Source organism: Mastigoproctus giganteus, chromosome 7 (assembly GCF_048544385.1).
Source record: "Mastigoproctus giganteus isolate SK-2022 chromosome 7, ASM4854438v1, whole genome shotgun sequence".
In the NCBI taxonomy this organism is placed as follows: Eukaryota; Metazoa; Arthropoda; class Arachnida; order Uropygi; family Thelyphonidae; genus Mastigoproctus; species Mastigoproctus giganteus.
The window spans coordinates 45,644,717-45,663,703 of NC_143581.1; the positions used below are offsets into that span (position 1 = coordinate 45,644,717).

Below are 18,987 nucleotides of genomic sequence, written 5' to 3' on the forward strand. Positions count from 1 at the left end.
TTTCATTTTAATATTAAGAGTTTAATATTATTAAGATTTTAATATTAAGAACTTGGCTTCAAGTGACAGCCGATATTTATTCACTTATTGTGCCAACAAATATATCGCATTAATGATACCATTTATTCAATATTGCTCATATGCAATAAGGTTATTGTGAAGATCAGCAAGCCACTACTTTCCTTTGCTCACGAAAATTTTATCATTCTTTTAGACGAGCGGATATAAATACTCTCTAATGCTAAAGTTAATGTCATGTGGTTACGGTATTTGTTGTTCGCATCCTCCAGAAAGATGTGCGTTCGATTGGAAAAAAAAAAAAATTGCTGTTAGTTGTTCTTAGAAACATAATTTTCTGATTCCGCTAATTCTAGTTTTTCACCTCGCAAAATAAATAAACCGACCTAAGAATACGATGCAGTTTGTCTACCGATATGTAACACCTTATAGCCTAGCAACCAACTTCAAGAATGGCCAGGTTAGTCTTTACTCGTAGTTAGTTTAATATAGTTATTCTAACAGATAGCATACCTTCCAAAGGCCATCTCCTTTTGAACATCGCCTGTGTTTGGGATTTTAACAATGGTGGCTCGTAATGTGTTTGGGGGTGCTGCGTCTTAAAGTTACATTATATTGCCTTGGTTATAAGACATGTAGACATATACAGTAATAATAATAAGCAAGCGAAAAATACTACAAAATATTAATTAGACATTTACCATTAACAGACGAACTTTTATTTAAAATAAAATCCATTCTTCGGTTTTTGTTTCTTGAAAATAGATTAATAACTTTTTCATTCAAGTTTGGTGCACTGTTGGCCAAGCTTTTCTCTATTGAAAGCATTGATTGAGCATTTAGCCTTTCCTGATTCATAGTGCGCCTTAAAAATGTTTTTATTCTTTTTAATGTCGAATGGCAGCGTTCGGGCTCTGAAGTAGTCATCAGAATGGTCAAAAGAACTTTTGAGTTTTATAAGTTCACCAAGAACTTCAGCTAGATTATTTTCTGAGATAAATTTCAGCAAGTCAGTTAATTTGTAATTCCTTAAGAAGTTTTTCTCTTTCAATCATGGGATATGCCTCAGTAGTCTCCCGCACCTCTTCCATAGGCATTTTCGTACGAAAAATAACAAAGTTCTCCTTGTTAAATAATTTAGCAGAAATTAATTGCTTTGTAAAAGAATATCTCTCACCTATGTCACCGCTTATATAGTTGCATACTTCCTTCGCTCCAATCATGAGTGTTTTTGAAGGATTTTCACAGTACATTGAATTCCTGATTTTTAGAATGGCATTCTTAAAGTTGCCTATATATTCATGTATTTTAACTGCCTCAATTTCTTGAGATTGCATTTGATTATAAATAACTTCCACGTGACGCATTATCTGATGGAAAAATTCTAACCAGAACTCTAATTTTTCATTATCAAGTTGTGAAAAATTCAAGTTGCTTCTGAAATCGTCCTATCTGCGTTTGCTGTCGCTTGTAGTTCCTCCATGCACTTTTTAAGGATTCAAAATTATGTTTGTAAAGCCACTCTTTGTTCACGTTAGGTCGTTGTTGTTTGGTTTTTAGGAGCATTAGCAACTAAGGCCATATTGCTCCGGGATATGCGGTGGTCATTCCCTGACCTTTCCACATCCTCCGTATTTGGTGGTGACAGGCTCGAACCCCGGTCTAATCAAGAAGCGTGTGCTACGCACTGTTGCTCCTTCCCACCTGGCTACGGAGGCGCCCCACGTTAGGTCACCTCTGAACAATAAACATGGAAAACAATACAAAGTATTTTTTAACTTCACAACCACAAAGCCAACTTTTCCTTTGGTACCATTCAGTTTTAAAACTGCAAATATATTTCTTATTATTACTTATTCCCCGCTGAGAAATTTGAATTTTTGGTGTGGGGCGGCCTTCTTTTTTAATCGCATTTTTTTTCTTGGAGAGATAATTGTGGAAAACTAAGTTGCTGTAGTTTATTCACTGTCACGCGATTTACTTCATGGGGAAGCATGGAGGCCATGATCGAATCAAATTTCGCAAAATCGTGTGTCGTAGAAATAATGTTTTACTTACATAATATAACTTTAACTTACCAAGTTCAAGCTCAATTCGCAATTAAGCTATAATCACATAATTACACTGTTGAATGTTGAGTATTGACTTAACACTGATATTATTTAGTTACTTAATGGGAATTCGGGCGAATAACAAAAAGACACCGACATTGTGGCTATGCACCCATCATGGTCAACAATGAAATCTGCACTGCGCGCTTTACAGTGACTTTGATTCGTTTCGCCTATAAAAAATATATATTGACAAGTTGTCAATATGCTGGTTGCCAATGGCAACCAACTACCAGATATTCACTGGAATGCAAAATGTGTCACTGCTTGGCGCACAGTGAGGCCTACGGTTAATTAAACTTCAAAGTTGGAAACCATTTCGTGTTTTTATTCATTTATTATTGAAATGATTACTGGAAATAGAGAATGCGCGTACTATATGTGGGTCCTGTTAATAAAAATATTCATTGCATTGCATTGTTCTTCACAAAATTTCATATAACTCCGTTCACTGTATATCTAGATTTAAATAGCCTGGGGGTGCTGTAGTTTTATGGACAAGCCGCCCCTGGATTTTAATCAGAAGTACATCGAGGTGAATTAATGGATTACTTTCTCTAGCTAGTTATAGTCAATTCTTATAAATGGCTGGTTTCATTCTTCGATACCTTTTAGTCAACGGCAGCAAACATCAAACATGACTACCCCGATTTGCATTAGGGACGATTTCATTAAATAATTCCAACTTCTTGCAGATGCGGTAATACTCTTTCTGCGTGATTTCAGTTTATCATTGTACTTATTTTGTTTAAGATTATCTTATTTTGTGCTAATCCTAACTCTTAACTGGAACTAACATGATATTATTTTGTTAGACAACTTCTCCCTCTAGGTTGTTGATTATATCAAATGAGATTTCTGTGATGTTTGCTTGTAAAAAGCCTTTCAGGAAGGTGTATGTATTTTTGCAGAGTTCAAAATGAATAAAATAAAATATAACGCAGGAATGCTCATGTTCTAATTTAACTTCATCTCCAAACTCCTATTCATCCTTGGTACATCTATTTTTGTAGAATAATAGAGTTGTTTTGCAATGTAATGTTTGATTTCAAAAGTCCACCACTAGTAGCCGGAAACCCGTATAGAGAGACCTCAGTATACCATTCCTGAAAATTAACCAAATCCTGGTGTCAAAACACTTCCACCTATTAATGCCGGCTGTTACGGAAATTTATATTGGTTGATTTTGTTTAATAGCAAAATTCTTACGTTATCATTTGAGAGCTAATCACCAAACTGTGATTACTAAATTGCAACGCTAATGCCAATAATTACATTATATATATGTAAATAAATAATCTTTACTGCATATGAAGTATGAACAACTTTCCACGGCTGTGAGTGGCAAGGATTTTACAAAACTTGAAATACATCACCCTACCAAAAGTATTAGAACACTATCACGTTTAGAAAAACATAAATTTTAATGAAGAGATTATTTAAAAGGGTAATTTCGATGTAATTGAAAAAGTTCCAGTTTCCGGTAGCAGGCAGCAAGAGAGTATTTCCATTCTTCCTTCAAGGCAACCGACAATTAAGCTCTAGAAGAGGGACGTATTTGTAGCGCTTGGATCAAGCGTTCCAATTCATCCAAAAGGTGAGATTAAAATCCATGCTCTGGGATGGCCATGGAAATTGTTGGACTTTGTTTTCTTCAAACCAGGTTTTTACACTCTTATTGTATGGGATGGAGCATTATCTTGCTGGAACATGGAAGACCCATTTCCACTGTACCATCAGAGTGGAGCCACAGAATTGTGCAACACGGGGCCGAACCTGCTGGCTTTGCCTCCAGCAGTTCCCAACTATTTTGGTTGCCATCTGAATCAGTTATCTTGTCACGACTGTTAGTCGATGGCCTAAATTTTCTGCAGGTCCCCCGCTGACGATCGCCGTGCGCCTCTTGGGCCAGTCCAACTTAGTCCAAGATAACCTGGATTGCCTGACATGATGACTGATAGGACCTGTTCAAATTTGAGCAGGTCCATCAATCGCTTTCACAGTGGAAAATCTGGGGCCGAAAACAGTCAGAGTAAGTTGTTATGATGAATTGTCATAAAGCAGATTTCGACCTTAGTCCAGGCTTGCTGCCGACCAGTGTTGGAACTAGATGTGCTATACATGAATAGCTCACCAGGTTAGAAGCATCCCTAAGTGTTATCACAGCCGAGGAAGATCTACTAAGTCTCTTGCAATCGCCCGGCTTCTGCCTTTAAAGTCAGACCTGGCTTCAGTAATGAAACTAAAGCATCTAATACTACTTACCAAGATAATAGAATAGAAATGAAAATACAGTACATGAATATTAACTTACTGTTTTCGGCCTGTTTGATATTATTTGGGTCGCTTTCTTCTTCTCAACGATGCAGTTCACGTGAGCTTTCTTGTTCTTGTTCATTAGTTCCTACCCAGAAAAAAAAAAAAAAAACATTCTTAAAAAATAACTATACCACTAACGAGAATGCGTTGTATATATCTGTAATTACTATTTACTTTGTATCAGCGAGAAGCCTATTGGTATAATAAAGTATTGTTAGCTGCAATTCAAAATATTTTTCATTTGTTAAATGATGTGCGCAGTAAAGTTAAGAAGTTTTGAAACTAAAATATGCAAATAACTGTAAAAGGGCGCAGTATCTCAGCGTGTGCGGGAATATGTAATAATATATAGTCAAGAGACTGGTTGAGACAACATGCGCGATCAGCGAGTCTGCGAAGCCCAAGAAAGGAAGACCTAGGTGGGCTATGGTTACGGTTACCAGATAACCTACAAAAAATGGACGTGTTCAACCTTTTCTTCTTCCGTTTTCTGTCTGGCAGGAATTTTAAAATTTTGGTAATATGTCCTGCTTTTCTTTCCAGAAAATTCATTGATGGCTCCCTTCCATATATTACACTGATAATTATAGCGCCTACTGGAACGTAATTGAAAGCTACTAAAGTAGAGAAGTTCTTTCAACATCACTTCGTTTCAATTTTTATACAAGATATACCAGACATTTAAGAACTTATTCTTGGATGGTGGATATGGGTACTTAGAGGTGCCTCCACGGTTGCCTGTGGAGGCACCTCAAGGTAGTACCTGTCCACTTGATTACATTTCCTTCCGTTTTAAATGCATGATTAATATGTGAATGGCACTCAGGCTACCCACTATCATTAATGAAGTGCATGGTGGAAAATAATTAGTATTGTACGTAACCAGTTACAAACTAAGCAGGTTAGTATACAATGAGCAAGGAGATAACATACTGAATAGACTCCGACATCTCAACAGTCATAAGGAATAAAAAGTGCAGATAAAAGATCTACTAAATGAGTAACTTTATAATATCAAAGTGATGATTGATACAATGCAATGCGTTTGCACCACACCTTTATTCCAGTGTAAGGAACAGAGTATCGATGCTATATTTATGAGGTTGAATGAGAGGCGAAAACTGGGTTGTAGTTAGCCGATCTCAGGCGAGATTAGTAACAGTATCCCCGATTGAAGAGGCCATTAATCTGTATCGTGACTCCAATCCAGACCTCTCGAAATGAGTGACAGTGACTAAACCACTCTATTGTCACGGAGGACATTGGAATAGCTATCAAACGTAATGAAAAATGATCAAACGTCCTGCATTCCACTTCGAATGGTATTATTAAAAAATTTCCGCATTGTACTTTTGGGCATGCATGATTTCCTTTAGCATGCATTTGTGATATCTCCGTCTATTGAAATCACGTCGCATGGTTGGCAGGTTTTGGCATAATCTGAATAACTTGTTATATCCTGACAAATTACCTGTTGGCCCAGGAGGCGATCGCCGCCCGGCTGCCTAGATTAGTCTTGTCTTACATGCAAATAGATTCGCTTTGTCAGTTGAGTGCACAGTATCATACACATAACATTTTAAAATCATTATCAACATAATCATAACTAATAATATTCATAATCAACCCGGGGGCTCACATCTAGTGAGTATGGGCTTGGCACACCCAGGGTCCTGAGCTGGATATCATCATTCTTCTCTTTCTTGGTGATTCCTTTCTACTTCTGATTCTCTCTCTCTCTCTCTCTCTCTCTCTCTCTCTCTCTCTCTCTCTCTCTCTCTCACAGGTTAACGTTGGAATTTTTTTTGGCTGGTGCAGCATAAGCCTCTGGCTTCCTTGCACCATATGGCTAATAATAATAATAATAATAATCAAGTTTTTAAAAAAGAATTTTTTTCATTGGTTCATTCTTTGTTTCATTCAAACGTAGGTTGGCACCGTTACAGTATCTGCGGTTTTTATTTATTATTCCTTCCTATTATTTGGTCTCTTCGGTCCAAACATCTTATTATTTCTATCAAAAAAAAAAATTAACGAGAGACCATTGAAGCAATGTTCAATCTCTAATTTGTATTTTTTAATCTCTAATTTGTAATTTTTGCTTTATGCTTTACTTTTTAATTCACTTTGTTAATTTATTTATCTTATTGTTTTTATTATGTATATTAGAAGCACATACTTGAAATCATATGATCCTCACATTTGTAACTGGGTATTCTCTCTTTGTGTGAAAATAAAATAAAACAAAAGTGCCATTTTTTAAAATTTCTTCTTTAAATTAATTGTCGTGTTTGGCGACTTTAATAACTTAGAAAATATTCATCTTAAAAAAAAAAAAAAAAAAAACAAGCTCCTTGTACCACAATTGCAGTATAACGAAGCATTTCTTATTGGGCCGTGGGTAGCACACTGTTCATAATGTGTTCATCGTGCTCTCCACACCAAATGAAAAAGGCCTTAGTTCAAATCCTGTCAATGACTCCAGGAATTTTTATGGTCTTTTTCACAAAGTGGCCAAGTTAGTCAGTCTCGGACGAATTATTTGATTTTAAGTCCCAGAGACTCCTGCTTTTTTGTCCAGCAAACAGACAAATCGAGGAAAGATACACACACAATATACTGGCGCCTCATAGCCTTAATTGATTTGGCACTTAACATACACCCACTTCGGATTTCAGATGAACTTTTATCTTTACATGTAATTTATACTTTTAACCACTTTTTTATGTGTTAACTTCTGTCTGCACGGGTAGCACAGTGGTATCGTCACCGTCCTTCCCACACCGGGTGAAAAGGTCCGTGTTTGAATCCTGTCGATGACGAGGAACTTTATGGGCTTCTTTTCACTCCGTGGCTGAGTTAGTCGGTCTCAGGCGTGGGCAGCAAGGTTTTTTACCTCAGAAACTGGGGCTTTTTCGTCCAGCAAAAGAGGCAAATCGACCAGAGAACACTCGCAATTTTCAAACACAAATATGGGTATATGTAAGAAATTACTTGGTGACCCCCTGCGTCGTCTCGGCATTATGGAATTATTTCAGGCGACAGGAACCATTACAAGAAGAGCTGGCCAGGGTCGCTCTTCACACAAGACAAAACACATGACTCTCACAGCAAGACAAAACCCTACGATGTCTTGTCATCACTGTCTCTTGAGGTTGCTGCTGCTGCCACAGTTGAAAACATTTCCAACCGGACTGCGTTAAGAAGGCTCAATTGAAGTGGATTCTATGCAAGGAGCCAGTGATTTCCTCCGAATCCTGGTAGCCTCCGAAAAATTAAATTACTGTTTGTCCAGGATCCCATGACTTTAGGCCTCTAAAAATATGTGCGTCAGAGCCCCAGACTGCCTAAATCCAGCATTGTCTATTTCTAATAGCCAACAAACACCAGAATTTGCTCGCAATGCGTGCCACTATCAGACAACCAAAGGCATATTTTGATTATTTTTATTGGATATAAAGCAAGCCTCAAACTTCGTAGACATTAATTTAATTTTATTTTGTAAATGATAAAAAATCCAAAATAAAAAAAGAATGTTAAAAATCTGTTATAAATTTCAATCTTACTATTCTCGACCTCTTCCCTCTGATTTTAAACAATATTACTTTTTATAAAAGACACTAGCTTTCATAAGGAAGATGCGCTCCTTCCTACTAACATTCATTGAAATGGTCCTTTCTCGTGGCGTCAAGGTATGCAGCTCAGTTTGGTCGTTTCTATTTGCATTTGTGAATGGTGTATGTACCAAAGCCGGTTTGACTCTTTGCAAGATGAAAAAAAAACTAGGCATGAACAAAGCCTCCCATGTAAAGCTGCTTCCAAGGGAAAGTAAACAGCATACCTTCGCTTGGGGCCAGCTGACTCAGCTTCACTTGAAAAGACGCTCAATTCAATTGAACGTGGTTCAATAAGGATATAACGATGATATTATTATATATAATAAAATAAAAATATACGTATATTTATATATAATAATATAATTAAATCTCTATAACATACCGCTGTACTTTCGTCTAATTGCAATTTAAGAGGCAGCCCTGTCTTCTGAGTTGGATTACTAGCCATTGCCATCATTGGATCGTTGGTATCATCTCCTCTTTTCAGTTCAGAAGTGGATGGAAGCTGGAAAAGACATTTCCACTTTAAAAATTGAAGAAATATGAAAAGAAGTGCATAACGTTTGCGAAACTTGCCATATTTAGTTTAAATTCAGAATGTAAGAACAAAAAAAAAAAAAAAAAAGAAGTTTACGTAGCTTTCCGTTCCTAATTTCGACCTATTTTAACTTGGTGAAATGTGTATTAGTCAACATGGCCAGGATGGAGAATAACGAAATATATTACCACAAAACTAATTGGCTTAGAACTAAGAAAGCAAATAATTCGACTTCTTTGATTTTTAAACAAAGTCATATGGAGGCTATTTCGTTCATCAAATAGATTTCGATATACTCGATCGGATAGTACTCGATACCACACCATCTTATTCATAAATTAGTAGATTGTGAATTTGTTTAATTAAATAACTGGATGAGCAAAGAGATGTCTGCTACTTCAACTTAGCAGTTCTTTTTGTTCGTCCATATACATCAGTTATTTTTTAATACCTCGGGATGATTAGCAATAAAATTGTAAAAATTAGTACGGGGGGAGTGGATGCCAGACGGAAGAATGCTTTTCATAATGAGCATAATTACCATTGAGAATAAAGATCCTAATTTAGGAGACAGTTTTTGTAAATAGCATTGCAGGCCGTAAGAAAGAAGCCTACGGGATGTCATGACGTAAATACGATTGTGCGCTACAAATAAATGTGACTCATGCCAATACCACGCGATGCATTGACCATTTGGTCATCTGCTCCTGACACGCACCTGAGGAAGTACCTTAGCACTGAATACTAAATTAATCGATAGCTGAAGATGGAATAAAGCCCCTTACCATCTTACAAGCAATCATTCATGCCTATCTGGAATCCCCTTGAAAGAAGGGATTATGGCCAGAAACCTGCGCATCCTTGCTAGGCTACTTACGGGATGATGATTAATTTTCTAGAATTGCTAGAGAACTTTCATTCCAAACTAAATCTTTCAAGATGTTCAATGCATGCAAATTGATGCGGAACACTCTACCAGGCAAAATATATCATAAGCGAGCGGCAACTTACTCTGCGTTGAAAATCCACTGTGAGCAAATTTGCAAGATCCCTTGTAAAGAAGACAGCAGAACTCCAAGCAAAAAAAAAAAAAAAAGACCCTTCTCTTCTGAAAGCCTAATTCTCCATCTACTTTACTAAATAACTTCTGTATTCATTCGCTTTTGAACGCCATTTAATATTTGCCATATTTACTGTTATTCATTACTTTCTGCGCTGGATAATCGAAGTACAATGTACTAGTACTGTATTGTGTTTTTTATCATTAGACGAATGCATCCCTATACTGATAAGTTGTATCCGATTAGATCACACTTGGTCCAATACTGATTTAAATAAATTCAGTATGATAATAAAAAAAAAGGGTGCGAACGTCATTAATCAGTCATAAAACTTAAGCCAGTTCGAGTTATTATTATTATTTGTGTTTATTTGGCTACGGACATGGTTACCTTTCCACTTTCTTTGAAAGGACGATGGTTGAAATATTAGTTAAAAATAAAATTGTTGCATTACTATCTTATTCTCGATTCTCTCATTTATAAACTTTTCGTATTAACTGAGCAATAATAATGCTATTAAAAATAATCAAGTTCTTACCTTCTCCACGCGACACTCACAAGAATGTCTGGTCTGGATGTAAAGAGCCAGGAGAATAATAGTTCCGACAACCAGAGTCAGTGCAACCAAAGTGGTGGAAATTGTTCTAGCCAACTTTACAGAATGCGGAACCAACTTTCTATACGCCTAATAAAGATAAAAACACATTCAGAGAGAGGACGAGCCATGTATTTTCTGATTTAGATTGACTTAAAACATACAAAAATATTTTACAGAGAAAGAACAACAGAGATCGCCCTTCGACCAGCTCGACATATTTTCACCTTTGCTTGCGGCTAAATTTCATCTAAATTATGTTTTAGTATAAAGTCCTGTCCCAAATACTTCCTAATTTATTCGAATTACCAGTAGAAATTATTATTATAATGTGCACTGTATTCTACTACTTATTCTAAAAAGACAATCTGTATCCTATCATCCGTTAATATTTATTCATTGTATCTTTAATGCCAAGTAATTTTTCTCCTCTTCAGGACAAAATGGCCTCAACCTCGTCTTTAGGATTGCTGTGTGTTGTACACCTGGTCAAAATTCATCCTGTGACTCTACAGACCAAAGAGAGTTTTCGTTTATCAATTACTGTCATAAATAACCGCATTTTAAGTGTGTACTGCTTGCCCTCACATGATTCACAAGTTCTCCCCGTACTGTTTAACAATCAATCCACATCAATCATCCGGGAACTCGTGATTCTTGGCAGAGGGACCATACCACTAGGTTTCCCCGCAGTGGCTGATCTAGTGGTATGGTAGTTTCGACACTGGATCAAATCATAAGGTGACCGACTTTTAGAAAAGTGATTTTTCGCCTAACGATATTATTTAAAAGATACAAGAGTATCAAGCTTTTATTGGCCCTTTTCTTTTTTGATTTATAGAGGGTATTCGTATAAATGATCCTTAGAATTTGAATCTTTTATTCTTCAGAATACATTCAAGGTACAGTTGAAGTACTTTAAATTCCAGCCTGAAAGATCAACTAAAAAGTTTCAATATAGCTCCCAAGTTACAGCCCACTACGCATTCCTGCCGCAGAGCGTAATGCATAAAATTGGCGATTTTATGCATTACGGTTTTTGTAGATGGTATCTTTCAAAGGCAGCGATGTTGTGACATTGCCATGTTGCGATTAAAACAATTTTTATGGCGAGGACCTTAAATTTTCAATTAAAAACGGCTTATTGCTCATTGTGGTATGACTTATTTTGGAGAAGAATGCTGTCCTGCTCTGTTCCGATCTGAGTGCAACTGAGTAAATGGGAAATATTTGTGGTCTAGGAAATCAAAAACACCTGTCCAACTAAAACTGTTCTGTTGGAGGAATAAAGAAAGATTTTAACCTTCACGTGTTACATTATAGCTGAAACTGCGCTACAAAGATTATGCGCTTATAAGACAAAGGATGTTCTCATACCATATTAATATATGACCCGGAAATCGTTTGCACTTTTTCTTTTAGTGTTCCTATACTTTTGGGAAACAGTGTATAATGTAATTTAGGTCGCTAAAAATAAATTATTGTAGTAAATAAAAATAAAAATACTGCTGTAGGCCAGCATTTCGGAAGCAATAGTCACAGCTTTCATTCTGGAAAAAAAAAATAATATATATATATATATATAAATTCGATTTGGCTCATTAGGTTTGTTGGCATTAAGAAGAGAGGGAATTTCTGTTCAAATGTAATAATTACACTACTGATGAGATAGCGAAGTAATCAGAAGTAGTTCGCTTACGTAATGCTAGCTTTTAAAACAGTGGAAATCAAACAAAAACAAAAAAAGAAAAAAAAACAACAACAGAAAATGATGTAACATAATTAGATTAAATTTCTTCAGTGACACACATTCGTAAATTAATGACAGATGAAAGTCTAATGTGACAAGTTGTTAAAATACACAATGTTGTATTTCAGACGCGTTAGCAAATTTTAATAATTTATAACAAAAAAAAAAAGAAAATGTGTTTGTGCCGATCACGCATATTGGAAGTTAAGTGAAGCTTAACTTCCACTTTAGGCGAACATTTTTCATTTGACCGAGGATCCCGTGCTGACCGTATGAATGCCGCAGGCGACAAATTTGCATGAATGGGAGCCTCGGAGATATGAGACGTTCCATTACTAAATCTAGTTTCGGCAAGTGCTGTGGCATCGGATGATATTTAAAACCATTTGACTTCGATAGAGCCGGAATCATTTTGTACTTGAAAGAGCCACAACAGTTGTTACAGGCCGACATTTGACTTACATCCTCATTTGGAAATGCTGTTTGAAGAAGAGCATGATCTCGAATTGCTGCAATCTTCACATCGTTCTTGAACAAAAGCCGTCACACACGGAACAGACTGACCGAAATCATTGTCCAGGAATGAATGTTTAAACTGTGCGTAGATGCTTTGGTGTTTCTTAAAATGCTGTTGCTGATACTCCTGCTGTGTATTACGCCCAGTATCTGTTGAACAATTTGATGGAATACTTCTGGCAGTCGGTTTTGACTTTTTCGCTTTTCGTTTACGACTGGGCTTCGAGGACTCTTCATCATTTTCATTTACACAACTTCCATGACTCCTCCCAAATTCACTTCTATCATTTCTGGGGAAACGTAAGGCTCTGAAGATATGGATTGATCTTCTCCAGCTGCTTTGTTCAACTCCATCGCACGCTGTAATTTCTTCCGCTGTCGAAATAGCTTACAACTCTCCTTTGTACTCAATGGAGGTGGTTTCGGTGGTCGCATTGCACGTGTACGTGCTCTATACGCTTTACAACGCTCACTTTAGTCTTCGACACGTTGAATTATATATATTTTTTAAATACGGTGGAGAATGACGCAATCAGTAGGGGTATTGTTGGGTCATGCGTCGCTCGTGCCTGGTACGGAGTGATACATAGTATTAGGGTCAGGCGCCACCTGTGGTTTCCCACATCTACGCCATATGTTCGCTGTGAAGGAATACAGTACTACTGTAAATGCCAGAAAAGTGTTGTGTGCTGTATATGACATATTGCGTTAGGTTCTGTTGTGTGTCCTGGCATTTGGCAGCAGGGCCCCTGGTGGGACTCCACGTTGCCCGCACACACCACTAGGAGGTAGCCAGTCTGCCCATTATTCTCTGGTTTGTCTCCGCCAGGGTCGCCAGAGCTTCCTGGACGGAGACAAAAAAAAAAAAAAGAGAGTCGGGGAAGTACAGAGTGTACGCAAGAAAGGAGGGTATAGCTAGAAATATGGAGGATGTAGGCGAAGGCATCCTTCAGGTTATCAATGGAGCAATAAGCGCCATCAGTTGAAAGGGGAACCCGGGAAGGATGATAATGTACAGCAAGAGAGCCGAGTGAAAGTTGCCACTGAGGAATGAGGTGGCCCATACGCCAGTTGATCCTATCCAGGTTAAGATCGGTTGGCCAGTTAGGTAAGGATCAGATGTTTGGGTTGTTCCTATTTTGTGTTGGCAATAGGGTGCTCCGTCTTGTGAAGAGGGCTTGTGCAAACTTAGTAAATTCATAGTAGTAGTTTTCTTCTGTGATGAATAAGTGTTCATTTCCTTGAGGGTTATCTTGTATACGAGTAAACAGGATGCTGCGGAGGTCCTCATAGTGTTGACAGGTATATACTAGATGGTTCCAGTCTTCTATTTCACCATATGCACAGTAGGGGTTGTCAATGATTCTCATGGATGTTAATTTATGGTTTATTGATCCGTGTCCAGTAATGAGGTAGGTGGTATAAAGACCAGGAGAAAACCAATTTGGAGATTTAGGAAATACGGCATTCACATAAGGTATAAATTCGGTAGCAGTCTATCTGTCCTGCCAGGTCTGAAGTAGTAGGATGGCAATTTTTTTCTTTTCCTGCCTGAGTTCATTCAGGTTATTTATGGAGTGTCCAAGGATAGTTGCTGGTATACCCCTGTATAGACAGTAGTGGAGGCCCCTTCGAATAACCTCCAGATCAAGCTGAAGGACGCCCGCAAGAACCTGAAGGGCTGGGTTGCTAACTGTGCAGCATGCCTGTGTAATAGTAAGAAGGATGGTGCGCTGGATGGTTCACAGTTTACGTTTGTTGTTGTAAAGAATTGCCCTGCAAAACCAGACCCCTGATCCATACGTTATGAAGGGAAGGAAGATTGATTTGTACAGAATCTTAAGGGTGCGTCGATTCAATCTCCAATCACGACCACTCACCCGTGCAACGAGAGCAGTGTAGTTTCTCACTTTCGCGTGGAGGTGTGCAAGATGCGGAGAGAAAGTGAGCTTAGGGTCAAGTACTATTCCCAGTAGTTTTAACGTAGAAACTAGCTTGACAGTTTGGCCTTGAAGTTTGATAGCGGGGTTTCTAGTAGACTGCAGTGATCCCTTCAGGAGAATGGATTGTGTCTTTTGGGGTGAGAGTCTTAGTTTGTGTAGGGCTGCACAGTTCTGAAGGATTTGAAGTGCCTGGCTTCCAGAGAAGCTCTGCTGTCAGCCTCAATAGAGATGGTCACATCATCAGCAAAGGCTTGTATAGCTACAGGACCTAGGTCCAGTCCAAGTAGCTCATCCAGGACAATGTTCCACAAAAAAGGACCAAGGACTGAACCCTGGGGGCAACCTCTGTAGATAGACCTGGTGATTGTTCGGTACGTTGAGGAGATTGTAATTTTCCTATTTGATAAGTAGTTTTCGATGCATTTGTATAAATTTAATGGAATATTTGCTTGCCTAATCTGCGAAGGATACTTGCCCACCAGAGCCTGTCAAAGGCTCCTGCGAAATCTATTGCTATTAGTAGGTAGTATTTGAATGTAGAAGTTGAGACTGCAGAGATGATCCTTTGCAGTGCGTCTTCTGTGCAACGCCCCGGTCGAAATCCAAACTGGAAGTTGGACTGGAGCCCAGATTTGGTGTAATAGTCTTGGAGCCGTACTAGGAGTAGTCGTTCAAACAGTTTACTGACCATGGATAAAAGGGCAATGGGTCGTCATGACTCTGGTTGTTGGAGCGGTTTAGACGGATTTTTTATGATCAGTTTTACATTGGCGTTTTTCCATTCTTCTGGGAAAGACCCATGGGACAAGCACTTATTGAAGAGGTCGAGTAGAAACTGGATGTTGATTTGGGCGGTCTTTTTAAGGACTTCGGGTTCAATGAAGTCTGGTCCGGGACATTTCCTCTCCTTCATTTTGGTAAGAGCCTGCTGCAGTTCATCGGTGGTAAATCGGTCTTCTACAGCATTGTTGAAGTTGGTATTGTTTGCCTGGCATATTTCTTGCTGTTGTACTGTCAGAGGATCAGTATCTGTGCCAAAAAGTGTGTCCAGAATATTGGCCATAGACTGCTCTTACGATGTAGTCATAGTGCTCTTTGGTGTGAGAGTGGATTGGACGGAGTGATACAATGGTGGGATGATTCATTTCGTGTCGCATTTTTTGGCGCTTTTTGTCAATCCACGGACACATTGCACGTGTACGTGCGTTATACGCCATACAACGTTCACTACAATGTACACCTGCTTTACGATGGGTTTACTATACGATCAAATTATTTTACGATGGACACTCATTAACAAAATACCGTTCACTATACAATATGTAGTTGGGGCTGGTCATTGTGATCACGTTTACGAATTGAATTTTAATTCTATTAACGGCGATTCTAATAAGCGAAAATAGGAGGAATATTATCTGAAGGCTATAAAAGTAAAGATATAAAGCACAGATTTACACTTTATTACCTTACCAATTAACAAAATTAAATTATACGTGAAAATCGGAAGAATATTTTCCCCAGGTTAACAACAAAAAAAAAAAAAAAAAAAAGGAAGGCAAAAATCCAACTACACCAGGCTGTTACCCTCCTAATCACCAACCAGACCTAACGCTGCTTAAGTTCGGTAATCGCCCAACAACCGAAGCATTTAGCCTAATACGATAGTTGTCCGTTTAGAGTGCCTGTAATGGGTTTACTTATGGCAACGGTCGCATTTTCATTGCGTTTTTTGTCAATCCACGAACGCAAGTTACTCCCGTCTAAAAATGCCTTGAGCGCGTCTAAAGAAGTTTCACTTCAAGAAAACAGCAAAAAGCAACGACTTTTATAAGCGAACCGAGAACATTTCGGTACTGCGCATCCGTCACATTGTTCATTCCTCCAGCCAGCGCATGGCAACAATATCCAGTGCTTCAGCTACAATATATAGTATATCGATAGCCTCTATAATATTTAATATCACATCGCATTCCCGAATCTGATATTAAATTTGATTGACATATTCCTTAAGAAATATCAGTTTCTCTAACAACTTCCTAGATAGTTAAAGTGGATAGTCAAACGTTGATGACTCGTGATAGAACATGTAATTAATGCGTTATGTCTAGACTCTAGATGGTTCTAATAAATTCTATAAATAGAATTCTGATAGAATATAATTCTTCTTTCAACAACTAACTCCGCTCCCTATCATGCATACGTTTAGCTTCTGTTGAATGCTCTCACTGTAGATATTTCCAGGGGCATTTGTCTTCCGAACACCTGTAATGATTCTCCAAACTTGGTTCAACTTCCTTCTAAACCCATTGAAAACGCTAAGCGCAAGCTACCACTGTACCACTTACGTTTCAACATTAAACGCGCAAGGCTAACTTTTCTTCTTCTTTATTTATTCTCAGTACTTTATTCTAGTTTCTAACAATCTTCTTCATACGCATTTCCTGCAAATATACATTTTTGGATCTGCATTTCCTGAAATATGCATTTCAGGATCCAAATTTCCTGAAATACACATTTCCTGAAATACACATATTTGAGGAAATTCGTCTCCGAATTTCCTCAAATACACATTTCAGGATCTGAATTTCCTCAAATACACATTTCAGGATCTGAATTTCCTGAAATACACATTTCAGGATCTCCGAATTTCCTCAAATACACAACAACCATCAAAGGTAATAGATAAATTAAAAAAGCAAAATACAGTACATCTTTTGATATTAGATAAACGATTAAGGACTTTTGTGTCAAATTAATAATTGTATGTTTCTAAAAATCTTCATCAGGGGGTTTACATTAAACCTAAACGTCGTTTCATTAACTTTAAATTAACACGAAGCTTTCCAGTTTAAAATATAACAAAGAGAAAATTTTTAATATATTTTTTATTATTAAAATTGTCTTAATTCACTATTAACGTGAATAAATCTACCTGTGTGATAGTAATAACATTAATCCTTACCGGAGGTGGCAATTCTTGTCCATAAGTACTCGCTATCTCTGAGGCATAATCAGTAACAGTTCTCTCCATCTTTTTTTCCATATAATCTACTGGAAAATGGATCCGAACCTCAGTGTCTGACACACCACAGTGAAAGTAGTGTGACGCTTGTGGGCACAATTTCAACTTCTTCCTAACCTAGTAAGTATGGTTTTCTTATAGTGGCCAGAGTGTATCTAAACGTTGGCACCTAGCGGAAACAGTGAAGCGAAACAAACAGGAACTTGGCACTGAGCGCACAAAGCAATGCACCAGTGAACAGGTCATAGCATTTTTTTAAATTTTTATTTTTATTTTTATTTCGCGTGTCAATTTTCTCCATGGCCAGCTTACCAGAGAAGTAAGTTTTCAGCGGTACAATATTGGGCGTCGTGGAAACTGCTGTGATAAGCATAACCGCCCTGAAACAGGTCAGTAGTAGAAAATAACAGTGGGTAGAGACGTAAGCTTTCTAATCTGTTACAGACTCATTTAAATAACCCTCATGCAGAACGGTGATGTTAGCGGGACAGCTTGATTTCGTACCCCAAATGTGCATTTTTCTTTTTCTTTTGCACTTTCTTTCTTCCTTCCTGCACTGCAATATTTCCTTTTGATCGTTACGATATACAACTTCCTTTCATAGGTGCTAAAGACTTAAGAAACCATTCAGTGTAATGTTGATACTTATCCTAAGAAGGAGAATTTTGTAAGCTTCAAGGGGTCAATATACTGGCGCCTCATAGCCTTAGTTGCTTTGGCGCTTAACACACCTAACGCCTTAAGGTGTGTGGGGGGATGGATGGAGAGAAAAGTTCCCCCTATATGCAGATGTTCAATGTGAACACGAGGAGAACAGATATATAATTTTATTGGCTATTCCCGAGTAATCTCCAATAATTTAACAATAGTGATGAATTTTCTAGATTTAGCCTTCATTTGTGGTTAAGAAATAAATCCACGTTTCGATAATAATGAGCGTATGAAAAACTATAATCGCATTTTCGAATATTTTGAAATGCACGAATTGATAAAACTTCCTTAGTCCTTTAGTTATGAGTCCACAATATTTACAACCAATTTTACTACGTTGCTGGAATAGAAAATTTTACAGATATTTTTCCACTGGATAATTGCGAAAATATATGGACTCCCGAACCTGGAATACCGTTCCGGTTTGTCATACGTATTGGCAGTATCGTATCCAGGTGTCATTTAAGGGGAGTAAGACGACCAGGTTTATGAATTTTTTTTTAAAGATAGACCTAGGAACACTTATACGCATGGTTGAGGGGGGCATATGTCCCCTCTGCTCACCCCTGAATACATCCCTGCGTATCGGTAGTATCATATGTTCGCGTGAAACACATGACATTCGTCAGGATAAAACTACTTTCAGCAGTATTATCTTGACGACTACACCGTTTTGTGAAATTTTCCATTTCGAGCCCTAAATTCAACAGTTTATGGCAACATCTCAATAACGGTTCTTAAAAGAAATCCCATCCGGGTACTTAAAAATATAAGGCAATCTCCTGA

General features: G+C 37.8%; 1 protein-coding gene across 1 annotated transcript in view; it reads right to left on the reverse strand.

Moving 5' to 3' along the window:
* LOC150082864 (uncharacterized) overlaps nt 1–17,568 on the reverse strand; it is a 75,894-nt gene extending 58,326 nt beyond the window's left edge. The window contains exons 1-4 of the mRNA XM_090376883.1: nt 17,431–17,568; nt 10,203–10,349; nt 8,448–8,570; nt 4,444–4,533 (exon numbers count right to left, since the gene is read on the reverse strand). Of these exons, the coding sequence (XP_090233009.1) occupies nt 4,444–4,533; nt 8,448–8,570; nt 10,203–10,349; nt 17,431–17,511 (441 nt within the window). The 5' untranslated portion in view covers nt 17,512–17,568. The remainder of the gene's footprint in view (nt 1–4,443; nt 4,534–8,447; nt 8,571–10,202; nt 10,350–17,430) is intronic.
* Between the last annotated feature and the right edge of the window lie 1,419 nt (nt 17,569–18,987).